Raw genomic sequence first — 27851 nt, 5'->3', positions numbered from 1 at the left:
TTATTCGAAGTGGTCTCCATTGGCTGCAATACAGTCCTTTAAAGGTTGAGGCCAGTTATCAATAGAAGCACGCACTCTTTCCATGGGAAAATTTTTCACTGCCAATCGTACGGATAGTTTTAGGGACTCCAAATTATCATGGCGTTTAGAACAAGCCGTACTCTCTAAAACTGACCATAAATCATAATCCAGCGGATTAAGATCGGGACTAGACGACGGCCAGTCTTCAGCTCTGATAGTCCGAAACGTTCGTTTCCAACCAAGACTGCGTAGACCGAGCTTCATGACCTGGCACCGAGTCTTGCTGGAAGGACCATTCTTGATTATTGAACATGGTGTTGTTAAGGGCTGTACTACCTTCTCAAGAATGGTATCTTGATATACTTGTGCCGATGTTTTGATACCTTTTTCACAAAAGTATGGCCCAGTCACTCCTTCATAGCTAATACCCCACCAAACCATCACTGAAGTCGGATAGTGCCCACGTTGCACTCTGTCGACTAATTGGGAAGCTTCCTTAGAGCTTTGAGCATAAATACGGTCGTTTTATTTGTTAAAATGTTGCTCAATTGTAAAAAAATTCTCATCCGTAAACAAATTTTTTCTATGACCTCCCTTTGCGTACCGCTTCAGTAGTTGTTTTGATTTTACCACCCTATTCTCTTTTAAATTATCAGTTAAGAAATGACCAGTACGTCTATTATAGGCTGCAAGTCCTTAGTCATCTTTTAAAATACGCGACATGGTTTTAGATGCTATCTTCATCTCCCGAGATAAAATCTTTTGCTTTCGGACAGGATTTCTTCGAATTCTTTCCCTTACTGCTTTGACCACCTTTTTCGTACGAACCCTACGTGGACGGCCAGATATTTTTCTGTCACAAACAGAGGTCTCATTGCACCTATTAATAGCCCGGTACACAAACATTTTACTAATACCAAGCGTATGGAGAGTTTTAAAAATTGCATTTGGCTCCATACCTACTTTGTGTAATGCAATCACAGCGATTCGGTTCTCTTTATCACCCCACTCCATTTTAATATCGCAAAATATTGTACAATGTATTGGCGCCAAAATGAGCAATCATATAAAAATGACAGATTCCAAATTCAAATGTAATATTTCGTTTATTTTTAATTGTAACAGTATTTATGGCCGGACTAAGTATACTATTTTTTAAGATGGAAGGATTACTGGTAGCCCACATGCCATTCCGGTTGATATGTGGGCAAGCATGGGCTCAGCCAGGAGGGATGGCATTTGCTAACAGCTGCCCGAGCGCCTTCAAAGAAGACCTAACAACTCAAGAGCAACTGCTTCGCAGAATCTACTACGGAATCGGAATGGGGATCCGCTGAGAAGATCCGGCGAAAAACTCAGTGGGCTGTATCTATGGGTTAGTTTACTCGCCGAGCCCTTCGTCACAGGCGACGGGTTCGGCGAGGATGGTGACCGGTGCTTGAGGTACCTAAAAGAACCGTTAGTGGATCGGGAGGTAAATGGCAATATGGGCAAAACAAATAATGTCGGTATTTGAATTATGTGATGCCGTGTTTGGTATCCTATCCCGTCTATTATTGGACAGCAGTGCTTATTTAACAGGGTGTGCAGAAGACTACACGAGTACATGCTGACCACATCCACACCGGTGTGTCTGGTCAGCGTGAAAATCCATCAGTCACCGCTTAGATTTAGGCGGAACCCGTGTCTTAAGTATTAAATATAGTATCAAATATTTAATTAAAACAGCGACAAATTAAAGATTTGCTTGTAAAGGTTTTGTTCGGTTTTTGTAATTGCCTGTTTTTTTATAGTTTTGACGCGCAGCCTGCTTTAAGGAGAATATTAAACGTTCACATAATAACCGATCCGATAAATCTGTTTACGGTAAGTAAGAGGCTGGCTGTATGCATAGATGCATTGGGTAGCAGCAACTTTATTTTTTTAACGGATTTTATGACCTAGTAACTAAGACCTTTAAGTCACGTCTTATTTTAATTTTAATTCTTATTTTCATGAAAAATGATAATATGGACTGAAATGAAATTAAATGAAAATGATTAATTTAAGACAATAATCAACTGAGATGAAAGGGGATGGCCCATTTTAGGCCCAAAGCGGACAATAGATTATAGAAAAAATACTTAGTGCATTAATTTTGTCATAAATAAATATGCATTTACTTTCTTGCAAATAAGCGCCACTATAGTTTACAATAAGTAGTTTAAAAAAAGTAACTCTATTAGAAAAACAAGGATTTTTATTTTTGCGGGAAAAATATTGCCAGCTTCAAATCCTTTTACGTATGAAGTAAATATTTTGAGCATATAAATAAAACATATAAATAAATCATTTTAAGTATTATCATTAATCAAACGATTTTAATGGATTTTATGCACATAAAATAACATCGAAGACATACCCATTGGACTTTAACTTGTAACTATACTTGAGACCTTAGAACTTATGTCTCAAGGTGGGTGGCGCATTTACGTTGTAGATGTATGTGGGCTCGAGTAACCACTTAGCAACACCAGGGTAGCTGTGAGCTCGCCCACCCATCTAAGCAATAAAAAAAACTTTACTAGTATTGTTATTTTAAATATGTACAACTAAAACAAAAACATAAAAAATAATGTGTACTCGTAAAAAAAAGATTAAGATATAAATCAATTATCGGTTAATAAATTAAATTAAAAAAATAATCGATATATGAATTTCATGTAATTATTTTTCTTTATACTGACAACACTGAATTTAATCTGACTGACTGATACTTCGCTTGCTGCTTGTGGTGTTGTGCTTGCGTACAAAATGGATGTGTTTTGATTTTTCTTCGATTTATTTTACTTTTATCAATAACGCTTCATACTACGACTAAAAAACATTGTGTGAATTGTGGTTTTACCCTGACCGAGATTTAAAACCGTGTATATGCTCTCCTTTGCTATTTTTAGATGATACTAATTGTGTATGAAGATGAAGAAAATATAGATATTTAAAGAATTAAGTGTGTTTTTATACCCTATTGGATAAAAATACATTAGGAACATCTTAAACATTAAGAAAAGAAAAGTTCTTGAAGTATCTCACAATCCGACACTTATTTATATAGAAAATTAACCTCAAAACGAGTTTTTATTTTTATTATATTTTTTATAATAGTGGCGTCAATTTCAATATATTTTTTAGATATCCAATACATTTAAGAATTTGAATCAGTACATTTTTATAGTAATATTTGATGTCCATCTTAGGCCTAGCACACTATGGAGAGTGGGCAATCCCCTTTAATGAAATGAGATTAAATGATATGGGATGAAATATAATCTCAGTAAAATGGTGGTAATTTACTGAGATTTTTTCAGTGGACTCTTTGGAGGATCCCGAGAAGTTACGTCCAGCGGCTTTGTTTGATTTTCCCACATTTCTGCACTTTCACAGATATTAAACAGTTAATAAACCACCTTTATTACACATTTAAACCTGGAGAATGTAAATAGAAAAAATAAAACAAATCACACGACTTCACTCCTCGCGTTCCCGCCAAAAAGTTGGCAGCAGCGACTACTTACAGTCTTTAGGGTTGCCTCACGTTATAGAGGAATTTAGATAGAATTTTGACTCTCATTCGAGCAGCCAACATTAATTGTGGTTAAAAAAAATCGGTTGTCTGTAAAGTCGGTTTACTGACGATAGTTGAACGTGACAACGTCATAAGAAAATACTGATGGAATGGTTTCATTTTTCAATTATCGCAATTATCGTTGCTATAAACAATTGACACCACATTCACTTTTCACTGAACTTTATACTTGACGAAAACATGTAAATGTATTATTGTATAGCAGCTGTACACGCGGATGCATCGCTCACTCAAGTAGGAGAGAGACGGATGTCGAACGCTGCCGAACGCGGAGGCCGATTGTGCCTCTTTGTCGCTCGTAGCGCGCTCTCGCTTGCACTTCAAGCCTTAAATGGAACGCCTCAATGAGTCATGTTTTTTCGTGCGTGCAGCCGGCTCCGTCGAATTATAAGACGTTGTCACGTCAAAACGAAACTGACCTGTTTAAACATGGCGAGGTTCATGTTCCTCCCGAGCACGACGCAGTCCTCGGCCTCTTGGAGAGCGGAGGACACATTGTAGTCGTCGTCTTCGTCATCAGTCGACGAGTCGGACTCGCCCAGCAGTCGCTTTTGCCGGTGCAGCGGGTTAAAAGCCCTGTCCAGCATCCTTTGGTTCTTCTTTAACCAGCACCGTTCCACTTGACTGAGCATATCGTGACGTTCTTCTGTACATAATAATAGGTTTTAACAAAAAAAATAATACTATTAGTTGTCATGTGAGTGCGTTAAATTATGTTACCGAATTTTTACCCTACTGTGTGTGTGTGTGTGCGCGTGCACGTGTGTCTGTGTGTGTTGATTGAGACTGGAATCCACTCGAGCGTCATCGTTTTAATTAGTAATGAAAGTTATTCGTTCTGTGATATTATCTCGAGTTTTACTCAATATTATAACAAGATATGAATCGTTTGTAATCTCTTGTACATCTATTTTGACACATATTTTCATTTAAATTTCGTTTGAAAATGACGCAGTACTTAATTAGGAGATAGATAGGTAGGTAGGTATAAGTATGTGTAGGAGAAAGAATATATAAGTACTTCAATGACCGTGACGTTATAAACTATTATTAATATTTTTTATTGTTGAAAATTACACCAATCACCAAAGTTCCCAAGATTATTTCTTAAGGAATTAAAAAAAAAATTACATATCACCCAATTTTATTATGAATTTTTTTTTATTGCCTTTGTAGGCAGACGAGCATACGGCCTACCTGATGGTGAGTGGTTACCGTCGCCCATGGACTTCAGCAATGCCAAGGGCAGAGCCAAGCTGCTGCCTACCGCTTAATACTCTGCACAAGCCTCGTTTGAAGAAGGACATGTCATAGCGCTCGGGAAACACCGTGGAGGGGAGCTCATTCCATAGCCGGATGGTGCGTGGCAAAAAAGATCTCTTGAAACTTAATGATGGAAATTTAATGATTCCCATGTTTCATTACGAACATTAATTTAACATAAATATTTATTATTATTTATTATTTATTTATTTCTGCCGTGAAGCAGTAATGCTTTTCGGTTTGAAAGGTAGAGCAGCTGCTGCTGTTGTACTGTAAAAACTGAGACCTTAGAACTTTGTCTCGAGATGGGTGGCGGCATTTACGTTGTAAATTTCTATGGGCTCCGGTTGCCACTTAACACCAGGTAGGCCGTGAGCTTGTCCAACTATAAAGGCTATAAAAAAGAAAAGGATAATTAATTGCGTTATTTTCCTGGCGTCGTTTTTTCTGGATATTTTCAAGTTAAATACTCACGGTGCGATAGTGTGTGATAAGGCAGTAAATATTTAACGTAGATTATATCGAGTTTCTTCACTTGCTGCGGGTTCTTGCAATAACGCATCTGCTCGGCGACGCGGATCCAACGTTTCTTTTCGATAACTTTCTTAAGACCCCCGTTGAATTGCACTAAGTGATACAACTTAGCAAGGTCGAGCTCCATACAATTCAGCTACATGTCAACAAAAATATCTATATATAATTAGCTGTAACCGTCCGCTTCGCTGGGCATTTAAAATTAACATTATTATTTCTCACCCCCAGAAAAAATCTCATCATTAACGCCCCCGCAACTGCCTAACCATTAAGTACATGTATTTTCTACATGGATACCAAGTTTCAAGTCAACCGGATGCATGGTTCAGTAGTTATAACGGAACATCCGTTAAAACCACTGTAGATTTATGTATTAGTATAGAAGTATAGATTAATACATGATGCAAAAACTTTGTTTTGTTAACCCCTTTTTACGAAAATTGCGCGGACGGAGGAGTATGAAATTACCAACACTTATAGAGAATATAGAGGAGTGCAGAAAGTTTTTTTTTTTTTAATTAATGCATAAAATATATATTAGATCAATTAAAAAAAACAATATACACATTTGTCTATAGTCTATACTAATCTATAGTGTCTTGGCGAAATCTATGATTATAGAAATATAAAATCTTTGACAATAGAACCATAATAATGTTCAAAGGGGAATGCCCACTCTCCATAGTGTGCTGGGCCCAAGGTGGACATCAAATATTACTATAAAAATGGACTGATTCATATTCTTAAATGTATTGGATATCTAAAAAATATATTGAAATTGACGCCACTATTATAAAAAATATAATAAAAATAAAAACTCATTTTGAAGTTAATTTTCTATATAAATACTACAAGAACTTTTCTTTTTTTAATGTCTAAGATGTTCCTAATGTATTTTTATCCAATTGTAGTTATTAGGGTATAAAAAAACACGCATACTTCTTTAATTATCTATATTTTCTTCATCTTCATACACAATTAGTAAATCATCTAAAAATAGCACAGGAGAGCATACACACGGTTTTAAATCTCGGTCAGGTTAAAACCACAATTCACACAATGTTTTTCAGTCGTAATATGAAACGTTATTGATAAAAGCAAAATAAATCGAAAAAAATCAAAACACATCCATTCTGAACGCAAGCACAAGCAGCAAGCGAGGTGGCAGTCAGATTAAAATCAGTGTTGTCAGTATAAAGAAAAATAATTACATGAAATTCATATATCGATCATTTTTTTAAATAACCGATAATTGATTTATTTCTTAATCTTTTTTTTTACGAGTACACATTATTTTTTATGTTTTTGTTTTAGTTGTACATATTTAAATAACAATACTAGTTAATTTTTTTTTATTGCTTAGATGGGTGGACGATCTCACAGCCACTCTGGTGTTAAGTGGTTACTGGAACCCACAGACATCTACAACGTAAATGCGCCACCCACCTTGAGATATAAGTTCTAAGGTCTCAAGTAAACTAACAAGTTAAAGTCCAATGGGTATGTCTTTGATGTTATTATATGTGCTTATAATCGATTAAAATCGATTTATTAATGATAATACTTAAAATGATTTATTTATATGTTTTATTTATATACTTAAAATGTTTACTTAATACGTAAAAGGTTTTAATGCTGGCAACATTTTTCCCGCAAAAATAAAAATCTTGTTTTTTCAATAGAGTTACTTTTTTTAAACTACTTATTGTAAACTGTAGTGGCGCTTATTTGAAAGAAAGTAAATGCATATTTATTTATGACAAAATTAATGCACTAAGTATTTTTTCTCTAATCTATTGTCCGCTTTGGGCCTGAAATGGGAATTCCCCTTTATAACTTCAATTCATTATGTTTTATTAATTAATACTAGTCGAATTTTAACTACTGCGGGACCACTAGTATATATAAATTTTACTTTTATGATGATATGAATATAAAACCTAGTTTACTAAGTTTATTATTTCAACCAAGGAACAGTGTGTTTAACACTAAACATACCATTTTGAACTTTTGCATTGAAAATGAATGTAGGTATCGTGTGTTATTGCTTTTACACATTTGACTTCATTACTTTTTTTATTATTATACTATAATTTTTTGGTTTTTTTGAGTAATACTTGACTTATACCGTTATCTATCCGCTATGGTAGAAATAGGTACCAGTAAGTGTGTCCGCGTGGGTAGGTACCACCACCCTGCCTATTTCTGCCGTGAAGCAGTAATGCATTTCGGTTTGAAGGGTTAGGCAGCCGTTGTAACTATACTTGAGACCTTAGAACTTATATCTCAAGATGGGTGGCGCATTTACGTTGTAGATGTGGGCTCCAGTAACCACTTAACACCAAGTAGGCTGTGAGCTCGTCCACTCATCTAAGCATCTAAAAAAAAAAATAAAAAGTTAGATTCGTACTAACCAAAGGTGCTCTCGTGAAGGGAACGCTTTGTAAGGCCGAGTACGCTTTGATCGCGCATATCTCTCGCTGCGCTGGTCCCCATCGACTGTACATACGCGCTATGTACTGGTTTGATACTTTAAACCTGATGTCGTCGCTCGTGTTGCACGAAGGCTTGAATCCCTCAGGAGCGACCACTTTACAAAGCCCGTACTTCGAAGCTGTCGCCATGATCTTCTCGAAATATGTAATTGGATCCTGTAATCATTAATCAAAATGGATACGAGGCAAAATCAATTTTTACACTTTTTTTTGTCTTTCTTACCTATGCTGATAGCCGTGGGAGGCCATTTCAGCTTTACTCTAGCCTGTTGAGCTCTCGGAGCTCAACAGGCCGAAGTGTTTCTAAGTCTGGACCTAGCAAGAGCAGTCCTTCACAGAATCTACCACCGGATCAGAAACGCAACCCACTGACAAGATCCGGCGAGAAACTCAGTGAGCTGTATCTATGGTTAATTTACTCTTAATTATTTTCATATATTTACCCTTACTTACTTAGCTTAAGTAAATAGATGTGTCGTGGACTATAGGTAATTGAAATGATAGATTACTTTAGATGTCGCAGAATAAAATAACACAAGTAAAAAAGTAACTGAGCTAGAGCCAAGGCGATGCGTGTTACTAGTATCAATATAAAATATATATATTACTTTCATTAAAGACGGAGTTTTTAGATATCCGGACATTAATCTCAAAACTTCCAACATACAAACTGTAAGTAAACAAATAAATTATAATATGAAAGGACTTACTTTAAATTCTTCTAGTGTAGGATAGTATATAGGAGCATCTACGATTTTCGCTCTTTCGATGCCCCTCGGAAATCTAAGTAGAGTGGCGGGTCTGTTGTTGAGTTGAACTGCTTGATCACTTTGCACTGTTTCTATATTTTCGTCAGTTTGGATAACAACAGTACTGGGCACAGTTTCCGTATCCTCATCGCTTTGATGTCTAGATGTACTTGGTGTTGACACACAATCTTCACCACCGTGAGCACAGGACGTACTCGGCGTTCGTACTATGTTCTCACCACTCTGGTCGCCAGAAAACCTGCGATCTGACTTCTTATTAGAGTCACTTTGATCGCGAGTATTTGAAGTGGGTGCTCCAATTTCGCCGCGTACGACCCGTAAACTATTTCGATTTGATTTTTTTAAATCGCCGCTGCAATCACGAGTGACACTTGATGTGAGTTCTGTGTTGTCAGTGCTCTCATTATGATAACATATTTGTTTTCGTTTTGCGTTCTCCCCGTTTGGTTCGCGATTAATATCGCGGTCAGATTCAGTGTATTCGCAACTTTTATCACGAGATGTCCGTTTCGATTTCCTGCTTTCGCCGGTTTGATCACGAAGCGCGATTAGTATGGATTCTGTATTTTCAGAATTTTCATCACTAGAGTTTGTTTGATTTGACTTCCTATTACGGTTACATGTGTGCCTGCATTGATCACAGGAATCGTTAGGTTTTAGCACGGTAGCCATATCACTTTGATTGCGCGAAGTACTAAGGATTTCTATGTCTTCGCTCTGATTACTAAATGTACTTGACGTGGATTCTGTATTTTCTGTGATTTCAACTCCAGAGCTACTTCGTTTTGATTTTCTGTTTTCGCGGCACTGATCACAAGAAGTACTTGGCACGTGTGATCTACTCTCGGCATTTTGTTTATAATTACTTGGCATTGGTACTGTTTTCTCGCCGCTTCGATCATTAGTTAGGCTTGTTGTTGATTCTGTGTTTTCATAGCTTTTATCACATGATGTTTTTGGATTAGTTTTCCTGGTTTCGCCGCAACGATCACAAGACGTGAATGTTGTACTGTCGTCGATTTCATCACGAGAATTTATTTGAGTTGATTTTCTATTCTCATGGGATCGCTCACAAGTGCTGGGCAGAAATGATTTACTCTCTCCGATTTGATTACTTGGTATCGGTACTCTTTTCTTCCCGCTGTGGTCACGACAAGTTCTTATTGTGGATTTTTTATTTTTGTCTATTTCAAAATGAGAGTTCCCATATTTCGAATTTCGGATATCGCAGCATTGATCACAAAAAGTACTCGGCATCAGTGTATCGTTCTCATTGCTTCGTTTATCAGTACTTAGGAGAGGTATTCTGTTCTCGCCACTTTGATTACGATATGTATTTGGCACCAGCCCTCTTTTCTCACCACTTTGTTTAGAATAAGGACTTGGTCTTTTTTCGTCGCTTTTGTGACGAGAAGTTCTTCGTTTCAATGTTTTACCGTCACCTATTTCATGGCGACAAGCACTTGTCCTGAATTCTGTAGTTTCGTGGTTTTGAATACGAGAATACTTTTCCTTTGACTGTTTATTACCGTGATTTAGATCAAGAGAGTTGTTTGGTGTAGAACGTATGTCTTCCGAACTCTCATCACTAGAACTCATTAGGTTTGATTCCCTAATTAGAAAAGCTCTTATTGTAGATTCTGTATCTTCGCAACTTTGATCCTGAACAGTTTTCGGTGCAGATTCTGTACATTCACAGCTTTGGTCACGAGAAATCATTTGCTTTGATTTTCTGTTATCATTGCTTCGATCATGAGAAATGGTTAGAACGGGTTCACACGGATAATCGCGGGAGCTTCTTGCACTTACTGATGGACCATTCACAACCCAGTAACTACGAGATGTATTCAGCAACGGTTCACCAATACAACAGCGAGAAGTACTTGGCAGCGGTTCACCGTTTATGCCCATGTGACCGCGAGAAGTAGTCGGTAACAGTTCCTCGTTTATCCTATTGTAACTGCCTGAAGTACTTGGTAGCGGTTCACCGTTTATCCCAATATGAGCGCGAGAAGTACTCGGTAGCAGTACCCTGTTTATCTCAATTTGACCCCGAGAAGTACTCGGTGGCGTTTCTGCGTTTGTTCCAATGTGACCACGAGAAGTAGCCGGCAGTGGTTCCTCTTTTATGTTATTGTGACCGCGAGAAGTACTCGGTAGAGGTTCCCTGTTTATCCCAATGTTATCCCGAAAAGTACTCGATAGTGTTTCTCCTTTTGTCCCAATATGACTGCGAGAAGTACTTGGTATCGGTTCACCGTTCACGCTCATATAACTGCGACAGGTATTCGATATAGCTTCACCATATTCCCTAGTATAACCGCAAGAGGAACTCGACATAGTTTCACCATTTAAGAAGAAGCGGCCTCGAGAGTTATTTGACGTCGATTCACCATTCAGACTAAAATAGCCTCGAGAGGTATTTTGTATTTGTTCACCATTCAAGCTGAAGTAAGTTCTAGTGTTACTCGGCATCTGTTCACCGTTGAAGTTAAAGCAACCCCTAGAGGCGTTAGATTCACCATTCTGGCTCGAGTAATCGCGTGAAGTACTTGGAATAGGTTCGCCATCAAAGACAAGGTAATCACGAGAGGTACTCATGTATTCACGAGTTCTTGGAACTGAAGAATAAGTTGTAGGGCTGTTTATATTTCGATCCATTGGTGCTGGTGTTGTGTTTGTTGCTGCGTCTTTTGCTTTAGGTAATTCACATATATCATCCAATGATATACTGGTTGCTACTGACTTATTGCGTTTGGCTGCCACTTGTTCAATGGCTACATTCCGAGACTTAGGTTCAGAAGATTTAACAGACGCAATTTTTAAATTTTCAGATAAACTTGACGTACACAGAAGATTTACACGATCATTTAATTTAGATTGACATTGTGATGGGTTTGCTTCTTGAACGATGTTTAACCGACTCTGGACGTCTTTTCTTTGTTCACGGTTGTTGCTTACCTCGGCATCTACTTGTAATTCGTTGTTCATTAAGCCATCTGCTTTAGCATTATGCTGTAACACCTCATTTTGCTCATGTTCATCATCTTCACATTTTATTTCTTCATGCTCCATAACCCTATTTATTGTAGAATTATCCATCGGTACATCATCGTCATCTAACGTAAGGTCCACAAAAATAGGTTCATTTTTTTTTTGCTTGTCTATCACTCTAGCAGACCAAATTCGTTCGCCATCATTATTATTCACAAGTTTAATAGCGTGATTTGTCATTTGAGGCATGTTTATAAATAACAAAGCATTATTTGGTCTTTCGGGTCCTTGCAATTCAGCATTTGCAGGCCCTAAGTCTGGGCCCGCAGCAGGTTCTATCAATAAAGGATTCTCGGGCACCCTTAAATTGGGATTTGCAGGTGCTGCAAAACCAGGTACTGCGGGGAGTAGCACATTACGGTCGGCTGGTGGTAACCCATTACGATCAACAGGTTCGATCGGAGGATCTGCAGGTGCAATTAAATTAGGTTTGGGGAGCGTTCCTGAATTATGGTCTGCGAGTTTGACCTGCCTAGAATTTACGGCCGCTACTAAGTTACATTCTGCAGGTTGTTCAAAATCAAGAGCTGCGGGTTCTACCTGGTTAAGGTCAGATGAACTACTTGGGTTAGGTTCGGCGGGTGTTCCCAAGTTGGAAATTGAGCACTGGACCGTACTTGAATGCGCAGATTTGACAGAGTCCTGACTGATAGTCACGGCGGTTTCAAATCCTACAGGATCAGAAGTACATTTTTTTATTGACTGTATATTTTCGGATTGTTGGAGCTTCGGATCTGCGGATTCTACGGCTTTAGTATTCGTTGATGCTATTGAAAGTGTAGGCCTTGTCAGCTTGAGTGCTAAAAGTCCTACTCGTTCAAAGTACGCAGCTTGTACAGTTGTACGTTTAGTGGTTCGTATAGCAGCCAAATTTGCAGGTAGTACTATATTCGTATTTGTAGGTTTTATGGCTATTATATCTGCACGTTTTACTACCGTTGGGTCAGCTCTTTGTACGGTGGTTGAACTTGCAGGTTGTACTGTGTTCGGAGCTGCATGTTGCGTGATAGTTGGATTCGTGTGATGTACAGCGGTGGAATCTGCGACTTTTACCATGGTCAGGTGTTCAGTATTTACAGTAGCTGCATCTACAGGTTGTGCTACGGTTCTATCTATTAATTGTAAAGTGGATAAGCATTCGGTCAGCGAATCACGTTGTCCGGGTTGTATCGTGGTAGGCACTGCGGGTTGAACTGCAATTGGATTTGCAAGTTGTATTGAGGTCGAATCTTTTCCTTTGACGGAATTCCGAGCCGTAACATTATCCAGTATAACATTTTCAACGGGTTCCGCACGTGATAAAAGTACATCTTTAACAGTGGAAGTTGCTGTGGGAGTAGTAATTTCTGTTGATTCATTAGTTGCCCTAATATTAGTGACTGTTGTAGCGTCAGAGGAAGTTCTGGATGCATCAGTGGACTTCACCAATTCATTAGATGCAGTAAAAATAGCATTTGCAGTATCTGAGGTACTACGTGGACCAAATGCAGTACTGCTATGTAACGTTATTGGAACAGTGATGGCAGCCAAATTAATTCCAAACAGTGGGGTGGTTGCTGTAAATTTAGTGGCTGCCACAGGTACTGAATATAAGGGAACGGTCCCCCTGGGCATAGCGAGTAAGGTAGGCATCGATGGTTTAGGTGCAATCGGACTAGGTTTACAAGGTGTAGATCTTGTAATGGACGACGAATGTTTTTTGGATGAATTCATATCTGTAAGTGTTGCTGATTGAGAATTTCCATTCACTGAATCAGACAGCATATGTTTTTTGGGGCGTCTAGATTTACCCTTACCTTTTATTTTAGTAGATTGACCAGAATCGGGATTTTTAGGTTGATTAACCATAACGGGGATTTTCGAGCTAATTGACATAATAGGTAGAGCAATTATGGTTTGTCCAATTGGTGCATTGATTGAGGAAGATATCGTAGATACATGTGACTCACTTCGTCCTAAGGCTATAGAGGGACAAGTTACGGGAGAAGAAATAGACATCATAGCATTTGTGGTTGCAATAGATGCTATAGGTGAAGAATACACCACACATTTTGGTGGTGGTGAAGAGATGATGGCACTCGTAGATATAACAGGCGCAGTTGATGTATGAGATTCAGCGTATACTGGCGTGAGTAATTCATTCGTGGATGTATCATGGGGCATCGTAGTTATGTGCGAAACGTTCTGAAGTAATGTATTCTGTTGTTCCAGTGTAGTGTCATTTAAACTTGGTGTATTTTCAGAAGTTTCAGAAATCGTAACACTACCCAAACTATTCGTATCAATTGCCGAGGAAGTTGAAGATCTATTTTGTTTGGAGTTATATGGTTCCACAACTTGTGTAGGTTCTTCATTTACAACATCGAATTCATACACGTCGTCTTCAATAATGCAAATAGACTCCACCTCCGTTTTTAGTTTGCTTGAAAATGAGTTCAACCTTTTATATATTGAACACCGTGCGCATGTGTGGAAATTGGACGTGTGTTCACATGTTGTTGACGTATAATTTTCTGAGTTTGTAGGTTTCTCGATACCATCACTTTCACAAAGTAATGTGTCTTCTTTATTATTAGTATCTTCGAACACTTCGCTATCGTTTATTTCGCCAGTTTCCTTCGGTTTGTCAGTTTGGCCGCGTGGAGGACTATTAATGCTGATGTTGTGATCTTCAATAGTTAATGAATTCTCTTCAATAGTTAATGAATTCTCTTCAATGTCTTTAAAGTCCTCATCTTTGTTTTCTGATATTTCAACTTGAACGACATAATCATGGTTATTGGCCTCAGGCGTAGAGCAGCCTTCATTTTCAACCACATTTGTAGCCTCTTTGGTTTCTCCAGGAATAGGACTATCGAGTCTTGCCAATATCGAGTCGACAATGTTGGCATGAATATAGTCGGCTTGGTTGAGTTTAAAATGTGTAGACCATAACATGGGGCTGGAAGCACTCGACTCAACTTCCACTTTATCCAATGTTTCTTGATTAGTATCGATGCTTGTTTCCTTGTTTTGTTCCGAATCAGAAACAATATCGTTATTTTGCTGTGGTATTTCTGGTATTCTGAATAATTTGGGAACTAGTATTTCTGGTTTACCATTGTCTGTTCTTTTCAGTTCCACATTTTGATTAGAACACAACACCTTGCAGTTCTCAGTTAAGACTGATTTTTTATTAAATTTTTGATGTGATGGTAATAATGGACCTATAAGAGTAAATTCTATTACATAAACAGAGCTTTAATAAAAAAAAAATATATAATCATCGTTTCAATAGAAAGTTTGTAACTTTTTAATACTGAAAAAATAATAGGTTATTATCAGTGTTCGGAGTAGGTAGATTGATTTTATATAATTGCGTCAAGATATTACAATATGGACATGCCATTTTATCCATAATGATTATTTTTTTAAACTGAAAAAAAAAAATTTTTAATCCTCATCGGATACAATTTCTATATTTATGAGATAAAGTAACAAAAAGCCCTGGCTTAGTTTTGTCTCATACTGACAAGCGTCATTTCTAATTCAACAGAAAGGGACAAAATACGGTGTAACTATTCCAAGGTATTTTTGTATAATATAAAATATTGATTTCTTTCACCATTAGCTAGCACTGGGAGAGTAGATTAATATTATTAATGCGTTTTTCACCTTAAACACAGATTCATGCTAATTTCGAAATTCCGAAACAAATATCACAATACATATGAAGTTCCGGTATTTTGGTGGTATATTTATATTATCCTCTACGTTTGACGTCAATGACCTAAAATAAATCTACCTACTCCGACCTCTAGTTATTATAGATAGGATACTTACTTGAAGGGCACGCATCTTCTTGTTCATTAGAATCTGTGAAGCGTTAAGATACACTTAGATTTTCACAGTAATTTTATGTAATATAATATGAAAGCAGCACACATATTTTATATAACCCTCACTATTTTGGTCAAAAGTTGCTTGTAAAGTTGTAGAGAGACGGGCTGCCAGTCCAACTGTTCTTATGCAATAGCAAGAACTCAAACACTACTAGGACAGTAAATAGTAGATTTTTTCCAAATAGCTTTTTTACTCGGGATTATTCAACAAATGAAATAAGTTTCAGTAGTCAAGTGCCAAGCTGCCTTGGAAGCGAGCGGCGATGACGAGATGCAACTCTGTAGATGGAGAGTATCTGACGAGGAAGAAGTCAAGTGCCTAGCAGCACTAAGACTTGAAAGGTACACTAATCTCTTAAGACTTGAAAGACAGTAAGTTGCTGTTTAATAAGAGAATGCTCTTAGATAGTCATGGGAAATTCCTCAACTTCTACTTTTTTTAACTTATTCATTCATTCATCTTCAGCCCCTTGGTAACCACTGCAGGATATATGCCTCCCCGTTTTTATGACATAATGTGCGATCGCCATTCTCGTCTAAGTCTGCTTCGCCATCCTGACTATGTCATCGGTCCACTGTACTATAAGGTCTTCCACAACATATCTTTCACTTACAATGCTTAAAATTGTGTTGTTATTTCATTTATTATTTATACTTTACTTTTATAGTTTTAGATTCATAAATTGATTGGTTCCCTGAAGTAATTGTATGAATTGAATAATTATATTTTACACACAAATGTAATAAATGACTAGAATCGTTTAAGGGAATACCTTGAGTAATCTGCCTCGTGTTTCCAGAACCGTTTGCAGCAAAGTACGTAAGTGGTTTGCAATCTTCCACACTGAAATCTGAAGAAGGAAGGTGCCCTAGGCGGCGCCTTTTCTGGGGTTTGAAGTTCTTCGAAGACGTTTTTCTCTTATTATGAACAGTTTGGGTTTTTGTTTTTGATTCTTTATTGCAGCTGGACTGGATATTGCGGCGTGGCCGGGCACTGCGGGCGGCCTGCGTGCTACAGCTAGGTTGAGCACAACGATTGGGTTGGATATTACGAGTGGAATGTTTTCGGATTGGTTGAGAAATACTACTACATTTGGGTATTAGATTTCGACAGTGGCGAGGACGACTGTTGTGTTGTTGACTAAAGCTAGTTCGAGGTATGTAGCTGTGACGCTGACTTCGACTGGTTTGGAGTGAGCGAGCGCGTAGAGGGCTGCAGCTTGCTAGTGTACTGACACTGGGTGTAGGACTACGACTTAGCGGCGGGAGTAAATTTGGTTGAGGTATAGACGGACTTCGTTTGGTTCCAATCAAGACATCATTCCGTTTATGATTGACTCTCAAAGTCATATTATGTGGTTTGACTGTTAGCTCCTTTGGAATTGAAGTGTCATTGAATAAATTATTGTTTGTTTCTACAGATTTCTCTTTAACAACTGGTTTGCTTGTACTGGGGATAACAGGAGATGACAGTCTTTCAAGCAATACGATCGGTTGGTCATGACTATGCACATCTGAAAAAAGAAAAGAAGTTATTTATTTATAAAGTATTTAATTCGTAAATTGAATCTTTGTTTATTTATTATTATTATTAATTAAGACTTACTATTGAATGAGACAATATCTAAAAGCGACCTAGCTGATGTGTTGACGACACTGCTATGTACCATAGCAACAGAGCTGGGTGGTGGATCTTCTTTATTTTGATTGTCCCGGCGACGTTCAGTACTCAGGTTGAGCTGAGGGATGTAAGCTCCTTGTGCAAACTTCCTCTGGGCCCGAACTCGCCGGCTGAATTACAAATTAATAAGAAAATAAAATAAACAAAGCCTACATGCCTTTTGTATAGTTATTTATATGAGATGTAAATAATTTTATTGATCACGAGTCAGAGGGTGCCGACTCAGTCTAATATATATAGACAATACACAACTAATCTCTTTTCTAAAGCAATAAATAGACTGCCCCTACGTATAATATCGAAATTGAAAAACGGTACTTTACAGGAGAGCACTTTGAAGTTAATTTTGTGTACCAAATTGTCATTTATTAGCCTATCTGCAAATAATTTCAAATATATGGGAAACTTTTACTGGCAGTTATATGTAAATGTCATTTATCCAAAATTCTTCATAGTTTTTGATGTTAAATGTTAAGTTTCGATACTATACTACGTTAATCAATTAGTGTGAACATGCAAAACGGGCCGTTTATTTACTTGGGAACTATTTCATCAAAATTATAGAACGATATTTTAGATAGTACATTTAAATTAAGAAATTATCGGAAGTGTCACTTTCGATACAGTACGTTAACGTATTTTATATCTTTCGATGCTTGGCCTGTAAAGTGATTGTAATTAAAACAAAGACAAGTTCAGTTTACTAAGTTTCATTTTAATTTATAAAATGAAATCAATAAAATTCATAACTAATATTTGCAATCACAGACTTACGTTTAATATAATAAGATCAAATGAAACACACTTTTAGTCTTCAGTTAGTTAAAAATAAAATATAAAAATAACAAACTTCTTTGAATAAAATATGAACATTTTTAATTCTACAAGGTAAACACTAAACAAAATAAAACCTTTAAATTAACATAAAATCAAATAACATTCTCATTTATTAGAGCAATACTAATAATGATTTAGTATTCTTATAAAAATAAACATTACTTATAATTTCTTCCATAAATAATCATGCAAATGTACGCTATCTCCTTCGTTCTGCGTGTGCCCCTACTCTAAAAAGCGATGAGTAATATCGATTTTATATTCTTTTGCCAGATACATATGGACCGTTTATTTTGAAAGTGGTGTAAGTCCGTTTTCTTTTGTTTCGAGAAAATTAAAGGTTACTATATTTGTTGATTTAAAAATACAGGCAAATCATATGAGGTCTGGCTATGCTACCTACCTCTGTCAATTGGACTTACACCACTTTCATAATCGATGATTATGCAATTTCATTTACCGACCGATTTTAAGTTGTACTAAACACGGACTAGTGATATATAAAAAAATTACATTAAATTAAGCATGAATTACGTGATAGCTCATTTTTCTCAAAAATGGATTAACACCACTTTAACGCTATCGAGAACTGTTGAAATAATACTCCGGAATAAAATATGTAACGGTTTTAATGCAAATGCAAATAGTAAAAAGAAGAAACACACTATAAAAGCAAAGACGGTGGCGTCACTCGTGAGCAAAAATGTGAAGCATTTTTGACATTACAGATAATATAAATTATGTTTACAATTCTCCAACATCCCTCCTTAAACATAATCCCATCCTAGATGAGCAGAAAGCCAGTTTCGTCTGGGATGTTGGTTTAGTAAGAGCATCTGCAATTATCTTGTTGGTCTGCACGTAACGTACCTCAATGGCCCCCTCCAGAACCTTTTTGCGGACATAGTGATGCCTCACATCAATATGTTTGGTCCTAGGATGGTATTCATCAGAACCTGAGAGGTTTATAGAGCTTTGATTATCGCTATAGATCACCAAGGCCTCATTCTTCAACTGAGGCCAAAAACTTTCTTGAAACTGCTTCAGCCACATAGCTTCTTGTACACATGTATTAAAAAATATATATAAAATATATATATATGTACTCGGCCTCAGTCATGGAGAGTGCTACGGTAGGTTGTCGCCTGGAGTTCCAGGTAATTGTTCCTCCCTGGAACAAGAATGTGTAACCTGTGCAAGAGTGCCAGTCATCTTTAGCGCTTCCCCGTCTGCATCACAGTAACCATGAGTAATTGTCTCCTCTAGATTTTTCTTACAGCTCAATTTATAATCTAGAGTACCTTTTAAGCAGCGCATGACGCGCTTGAGGGCAGTCCAATGTCGCATGTCAGGGTTGTTGTTATATTTACTCAACATATTTATAACATAGCATATGTCTGGTCTGGTAATATGTGAAACATATAATAAGCAACCAATATCTCCTGATAAGGTATAACATTTAAGATTTTATTCTCCTCAGATTTACTTTGTACCTTTGTGTTCATATCTATAGGAGTATTAACAGTTTTACAATCTGACATTCCATATTTATTTAACACTTCTTCAATGTACTTTCTTTGATCCAAATAAATAATGCCTCTTGGCCTGTCTCTCTCTACATGTATTCCAATACAATAATCTATATCACCCAAATCCTTTATTTTAAACTTTTAATCTAATTATTCTTGGATTTCTTGCTTTGAGTCTTGATTATTTGAAAACAAGATCAGGTCATCGACATAGACCGCTAGGAAAACCATATTTTCATTGTTGACAATTTTGTAATAAATACAAGGATCCAATCTAGACTGTAACAAACCCATTTGCTTCAATGTTAAATCTAGTTTCTTGTTCTATTGTCTGCTGGCTTGCTTTAATCCATACGGTGATTTTCTCAGTCGACATACTTTATCACCGTTTTCTCTTCAATGCCACCTTGATGAAATGCTGACACAGCATCCATCTGATATATATTTAAATCATATTTCACTGCCAGGACAAGCAAATACCTCAACGAAGCATGTCTTACGACCAGTGAAAATACTTCAGTATAGTCTATTCCAGGTTTTTGTGAACACCCTTTAATTACAAGACGTGCCTTGTATTTTATTATTTCTCTATTTTCATTGGTCTTTCTATTGAACACCCACTTACATGGTATAGGGCGCTTGTTAGCTGGTAGAGAAGTCATTTCCCACATATTATTTTCCAATAAGGACTGATACTCCTCATCCATTGCTTGTTTCCAATGTTGGGCATCAGGGCTCGACAAGGCTTCCTTGACAGTCAGTGGATCTATAATCTAAACACACATGAAATTATTATTTTGCTCATTACATTTTTGATGTGATCTCAGAGTGACATTCCTCCCGAAACTGTTATCACTGTCACTTGAGCTGGGATAATAAGTTTCATCATCATTTCTGTTCACCACACAGCTGTCAAAAGAAGTATCAGTACTTGAAGCTGTTGATGTGACATTTTCAATGTCTGTTTGAGAGCTATAATCAACCGGTATCAACTTGAACTGAGAGGTAAAGTAATAAGTTGAGGCTTTACGTTAGGTTTCTGAATGACATTATCGATGGAATTTTCGATAAATATCAAATCCCTGCTAATCACTGCCTTCTTACTATTAGGATCAATTAATCTGTACCCCTTTGTGTTCTCACAGTAAACTCGGAAAATCAATTCTTGTGATTTATGATCCCATTTCAAACGATTTTGCTTCAGAAAATGTACCCTGGCCTTAGAGCCAAAAATCCTTAAGTGTGAAATGTTTGGTTTCTTACTAGTTCATTTTTCATAAGGTGTTACCTCAGCCAGAACTCGTGATGGAGATCTATTGATGATATAAGCAGGAGTAGCTACTGCTTTGGCCCAATATATTTTCTGCAGTTTTGCCTCAAACAACATGCATTTTGCTCGCTCCACCAGTCTACAGTTCATTTTTTCAGAAAGTCCATTTTGTTCAAGCGTGCAGGGAGCACTGGTCTGGTGCTTGATGTCGGAAGCTGCTAGGAAATCAGAGAAATCTTTATTACAATATTCTTTTCTATTGTCACTTCTTAACATTTTAATTTTCATTTCCAACTCATTTTCCACTTCACTTTTAAATCGTGCAAACACAGATTTAATATCCATTTTGTTCTTTAGAAAATACACATATACTTTGCGAGAATAATCATCTATAAAGGTTACAAAGTACCTTGCACCACCAACTGATGGTGTCTCCATCGGACCACATAGATCAGTGTGTATTATTTCTAGTAAAGTGCTTGCTCTTGAACCAGATTGGGGAAACGGTAGTCGTGTTTGTTTTCCTTCACAACATGATTTACAAACTGCATCAATTTCTTTATTTCTTATAGTAATACCATCTGCACATACCTCCAACCTCTTCACATCAGCTATATTCAAGTGTGCCATTCTCTTGTGCCATATAACAATATCTGTCCTACTTTCACATGAAACAGCATAAGCACTGCCTTTAACAGTATTGAGTTTGTACATGTTATTGGTAGTTGGGCAGTTGCTATGAGGACCTTGTTGGTATTGTATATGTTACACCCCATATCAGTGAATTCTACTTTTTTTGTCAACTGACTGATCGATAACAGGTTTGTACTCAGCTCAGGAATAAATAAAACATTTATAATCTGGATAGGACAGTTTTCCTTGCATAGATTGGTTTGAATGTTTATATTACCCATACTTTGCACGGAGACAGAGTCACTGTTTGCCACTATTATTTTTTTAATCAGAGGTGGTCGTAAATCATACATCCATTCAGGATATCTTGTCATGTGCATGGTAGAGCCTGAATCTATAAACCACTCGTCCTGATATAGGGTGGTGTACGCTGAAAAAACTGCTGAAAAACCGTTATGATTATTAGATTTCTTCACTGTACACTGATTTTTAAAATGTCCATATTTGTCACAGTTATAACATCAGAGGCCTTTTCCTTTTGGCTTTGAATTATTGTTAGAGGTATTTCTGTGCTTCGTAAAGAATGCAGTAAACTCAGAAACTTTCACTTCCTGCAAAAGTTTTGTTTTTATAAAATCTGATGAAATGATAATGCTGGAACTTTCCAGACCCATGATCATAGGTTAGTAATTATCCGGTAAACCCGCCAGCATGAGTGTTCCAAGCCATTCGTCACCAACGTCGAAACTAATATTTCTTAATTCATGTGCGGTACTCATAATTTTATTCACGCGTGATCTTCGATACTGGAGCAATTGTCTAGTGAAGTATTTATTAAATCTTTTAATAGACCAACTTTTCTTGACAGCCCGGAGTTCTCGAAAGCATTTTGAAGGTTTATCCATACTTCTTTTGATGTTTTTGCGTTTTCGATATGGATGTAATTAATCGGTTCCACCAACAAAATTATCTTTGACTTAGCTTTAATATCTTTCTTGACATCCACATCAGTGCCTGGATCAACACATTGCCACAATTCTTCGTGTTCTAAATATGATTTGATAGCAAATCACCCTGTCGAATAGTTTTCCCGGCCGGCTAATTTCTCAATTTGAAGGTTAGACGTAGCCATTATGTCTGGATCGGATGAGTTTTATCGTCGCAATTACAACTAATTGGTTTAATTTTCTATTTATTTGCACTAAAATTAATTTCAGTTCTATTTTGAGTTAATGGGGCGGCCCATAACCTGTTAAAATAATACTCCGGAATAAAATATGTAACGGTTTTAATGCAAATAATAAAAAGAAGAAACACACTATAAAAGCAAAGACGGTGGCGTCACTCGTGAGCAAAAATGTGAACCATTTTTGACATTACAGATAATATAAATTATGTTTACAATTCTCCAACAAGAACATTAAAAAACTCGCACTAAGCACACTGCTCGCACGCTTCTTGTATCCGCGTATTGTACCGAAATTAAACATTCGATTTTTTACGTTGAATAAGTATCGTTATTATACTCATTGAAAACGTGGTTTAATATATATTTTATAGCTTATTCTCTTTTTTGTGTGAAAATATACATAAAAAGGAATATCTTAGCGCAATAAAAAAAAATCGCAAATTTTCAGTTTCGCTACTGTACGTAGGAACAGTCGAAATAATGTTTGGAGCATTGTTATCGTGGCAATTTATTTGATCGTAAGAAAATTGTAGTGTATTAGTGAGGGTACTTGTTCTCCTTTTAATAAATGGATTGCTTAGTGTGGGTTGCATAAAGACACACACAATGAACTGATTTGTTACCCCAAACATGTGCTTAAGTTCATTATTATATAATAAAACATAGTAAAAGGATACAAATCAACTTTGCATTAATTACAATTTTAGATAGAGCAAAGCAGAGACAGAGAAATAATATCCAACTTATCGTACGTGTCAGCACCAAATAATGCTGTGAGTGCATACACTCAGTTTATATATATATACAAGGGCGGGATGATAAGTAACTAGCCTAACAATAAAACACTTAACTTTCCGTGATAAAATTAATTTTATTTTTCGACGTAGTCTCCGTGAACCTCTACGCACTTATTCCATCTTCGTTCTAAAGCAATAATGCCTTCCATAAAATGATTTCTTTCGAGGCCTGCAAAATACTCCTCTACAGCGGCTATGACTTCATTATTTGTAGCAAATTCCTGTCCGCCCAAAAAAATTTTGAGCTTAGGGAATAAGTGGAAGTCTGATGGCGCTATATCAGGCGAATAAAGTGGGTGGGACAGCAAATCATACTTCAATTCGTTAATTTTTGCCATAGCTTTAACACATGTGTGAACCCTAGCGTGGTCTTGGCGGAAGATGATTTTTTTTCGCCAAATCTGGTCGTTTTTGCTGAATACACTGATGAAAATTATCTAGAAGATTAGCGTAATATTCTCCATTAATCGTTTGACCTTTAGGAAGGTAATCTATCATGAAGATCCCATCTGCATCCCAAAAGACGGAAGCCATCACTTTTCCAGCCGACTTTACAGCCATGGCTTTTTTGGAGCCGGGCATCGCGATTGCGTCCACTGTTTTAATTGAATTTTTGATTCTGGCGTGTGATAACGAACCCATGTTTCATCTGTTGTTACAAATCGACGTAAAAATCGGCATTATTACTCTGAAACGGTCCAGATATTCTTTTGACTTTTGCATCTTTTGAATCCTCTTTTGATCGTGCGTAAGCAATCGCGGCACCCAACGGGCCGATGACTTCATATTTAATTCCTCACTTAGTATATGATGTACCCGGTCTTTTGAGATACCTGTAGTATCAGCTGTTTCAGATAACTAAAATCGTCGATCTATTAAAACCATATCATGTACTTTCACGACCATTTCCGGAGTCGTGACGCTTTTTGGACGTCCGGAGCGGGCTTCATCTTGGACACATGTACCGCGTTTAAACTCAGCCACCCACTTTTTTACTGTGGCATAAGAAGGAGCACATTCACCCTAAGCATTATTTAACTCGTCATAGATATCTTTCCCTTTCATGCCCTTCATATGAAGAAAGTTTATCACCGCTCTATCCAGCTTTATCCATTTTGAAAACACTTGACGAAATATATTTTCAAATGACAAAAAATCAATAAAATTTTCATGCCACCAAATTCAAATTTAGAACACAGGTAGCCAGAGATACGAATTTAAAAATGACATATATATTTTTTAAATTTTAACTTTTTAAATAGTAGAGGCTAGTTACTTATCATCCCACCCTCGTATATAAGTGTGTGAGTGAGTTTGCGTGTGTGTGAGTGTAAATTTATGTATCTATCATATGCATATATATGTACACATACTACATATAACCTGCATAATCCACTTCATAATTTCACATAATGGGTATTTTTCGCTTGAATATCACATAACGCTTGCAAGAATTTCTTGTAATTATCTGCAGATAGACATAGCTTAGTGATTTAACTCTTTTAGGCTCTGGTCATACAGTTACCCAAACACCATCCTTGCAATTTGTTGTATCAGAAACCTGCCCGCAAATATGTGCACATGCACTGTACAAAACAGAATATTAGATGTCATTTTTGTTAAGTACCAACCTTGATATGTCTGGAAATGTATGTAAATCGTTGAATTCTGTTTTCCTAAAATATTAGCTGACCTTTAAGGAAGTAACATAAATAAAAATAATCTATTAATAAATAATACAGTCAAAACCGTTTACTGCGACATCGTTTAGAACAACATGCCGGTTATAATAACCTAGAACAAAGGTCCCGGCTGAATGCTATATGACCGCCTTATTAAAAACATCGCTTTATACGACATTGCTAATAACGACATACCTCATAAAACGACCACATTTAACTAATATTTCGGAGAATTAGATCTGAACGACCGGCTAAGCTGTATTGTAAACAATTTGAGTAGGTATCCACATTTGTCTTCAATGGCTATTAAAATCTGGATAGAAAACAATAGGATTTAGTTTAGTGTAGGGTCTTTTCTAATTCTTAGAAACAAAACACGTGCATGCGGTAGAGTCAAAGCCCGCTTCTACATATCTCTTCAGTACTTATCTATACACAAGACGCACCAAAACTTTGTGGAGTTATTAGTGAAACTTTCAAAATGTCGCGAAGAAAAAGAAAACAAATTAATATTGAAGAAAAATCGCGTATTATGTAAATATATTTTTCCAATAATTCCCTATCGATTTGTTTGTACTTGCGCGATACACATTAAACATCACCGGTTGTTACGACTATCGGTTTTTACGACTGAATATGAGCAGTCCCTTCGATGTCGTTATAACAGATTTTGACTGTAGTTTAAAAAAACTAAAAAACACACTTTATATAAAATTCAACTAAAAAATTGAAAATAAATTTTAATAAATTTAAATTAAAAATAGTGTGAAAAAATATATTTTATTGTAAAAAAGCATGTGCTTTTTAAGATATTATTGAAATAGTAATTTTTCTACTCATATCTGTCAGAAAAATATTTATAACTAATAACACCAATGCACCCCACGCTTTTTTTACAATTTTTTTTTAACTCTATTTTCAATTTGAATTAATTAAAATTTATTTCCTATATTTTAGTTGAATTTTATATGAAGCGTATTTTTTTAGTTTTTTTAAACTATTATTTATTTTTCATTTTTTAGTAATTTTTTTTTGCAAATAGAATAATGGAATAATCTTATCAAATTAGTGTAATGTCATCGGTCCTCGATAAATCTACAAAGTTTGAATGAAATCTGGCTGTTTAAAGTGGGTCAAAATCGCGTCTAAAGGAGTCAGTTACAAACATACATACAAGTGAAGCTAATATACAGCGTGTAAAAATTAAGATGAATAAATGCAGAAATGTAATACAATCAGTATTCAAGGAAAAAAATCAATAGATATTATCTTAAATAATTACATATTTTTTGTCAATACATCCCAATTTTAATTATTTTCTGCAGGTTGCCTAAACAAAAGAAGCCGCATGCAGAACAAAGTATCCTGGACCAAAGGCTACATATATTTTACTCATAAAAATCAGACAAACGTTAAAACTATAACTATAAATGATTTATTCAGGAGTCACTGTGGCCTATAGGATATGACATCCAGTGCTTTACAGTACAGTAGCGATACATCAGTGTTGGAAACCCGCTGGCAGGTACAAATTTTTCCCATGAAATACGTACTTAACAAATCTTCACAATTGACTCCCACAGTGAAGAGACAACATCGTGTAATAAAAATCAAACCCACGAAATTATAATTTGCATAATTGCTGGTGGAAGAACGTCTTGTGAGTCCGCACGGGTGAATACCACCACCCTGCCTATTTTTGCCGTGAAGCGGAAATGAGTTTCAGTTGAAAGGGGGCGCAGCCGTTGTACTGTTACAAGTGAGACCCTTACAACTCTGTCTCAAGGTGTGTGGTGGCGTTTACGTTGTAGATGTCTACGGGCTCCGGTAACCACTCAACACCAGGTGGGCCATGAGCTCGTCCACTCACTTGAGCAATAAAAAAAATTTAAAATAACAAAAATTTTAAAAATTATATGTATTTCAAGAATGAATGTAGTTATGTTACTAAAAAAAATAATTACATCAATTATAGAGTAGCATGACTTGCAGGCGAAATCTTTTAACAAATTTTATTAAAAGTGGAAAAATAATGCACTTACGTTTTTTTTAAATCCATTTAATTCCAAAAAACGCAAGATTAACTTAATTAAAATATTTTTTTAAGTTTTATTGAAGGTGTATGTATTTTAATTGATCAGCTAACAAAGCCATTTCGTTTCTGGAAGGTGGGTAGTTAAAGTTTAATAAACACAAAACCGCGTGTATTTAGCGTAATGGTACATACTTAATTCCTTTATTTAACTCTTTTTTTATATGCTTAAAATATATTGGCATTGTAATAGATACAACAAAATAAGAATGATAAACAAAAAGATTCTTCACTCACTTTTTCGGCTTCATTTTGATGGATCAATGCGGATTTAATATGCTTGTTTCTTTGGACAAGAAGAACGCAGATGTTGTAGTTGCTTCATGTTTCTATTGTGGCGAACTGATTCTGTTATTATATTCTTACATACGTTGAATAATACTCCGTAAATTTGCAAGCTAGTCGCATTTCGACAATGCAGTTATTGATCAGTGATTTATTGAGTTTGGTAATAGACATGCGTAGTTCCGGACCTAAATAGTTCCTGGAACTATTGTC

General features: G+C 36.3%; 1 protein-coding gene across 3 annotated transcripts in view; it reads right to left on the bottom strand.

Annotated features, from left to right (window-relative positions):
* Positions 1-27851, bottom strand: part of LOC105841232 (uncharacterized) — a 39279-nt gene extending 11428 nt beyond the window's left edge. Inside the window, exons 1-8 of one of the 3 annotated variants that reach the window (XM_012696003.4) lie at positions 27591-27851; positions 17250-17434; positions 16417-17157; positions 15585-15617; positions 8649-14968; positions 7858-8094; positions 5384-5579; positions 4066-4292 (exon numbers count right to left, since the gene is read on the bottom strand). In XM_012696003.4, the coding sequence (XP_012551457.3) occupies positions 4066-4292; positions 5384-5579; positions 7858-8094; positions 8649-14968; positions 15585-15617; positions 16417-17157; positions 17250-17434; positions 27591-27604 (7953 nt within the window). In that variant the 5' untranslated portion in view covers positions 27605-27851. Of the gene's footprint in view, positions 1-4065; positions 4293-5383; positions 5580-7857; positions 8095-8648; positions 14969-15584; positions 15618-16416; positions 17158-17249; positions 17435-27303; positions 27423-27590 lie in introns of those variants that run through there. The other 2 variants (XM_062675522.1, XM_012696005.4) reach the window with 2 other exon arrangements.

Source organism: Bombyx mori, chromosome 1 (assembly GCF_030269925.1).
Source record: "Bombyx mori chromosome 1, ASM3026992v2".
NCBI lineage: Eukaryota > Metazoa > Arthropoda > Insecta > Lepidoptera > Bombycidae > Bombyx > Bombyx mori.
This window is presented reverse-complemented; position numbering and strand designations above follow the sequence as displayed.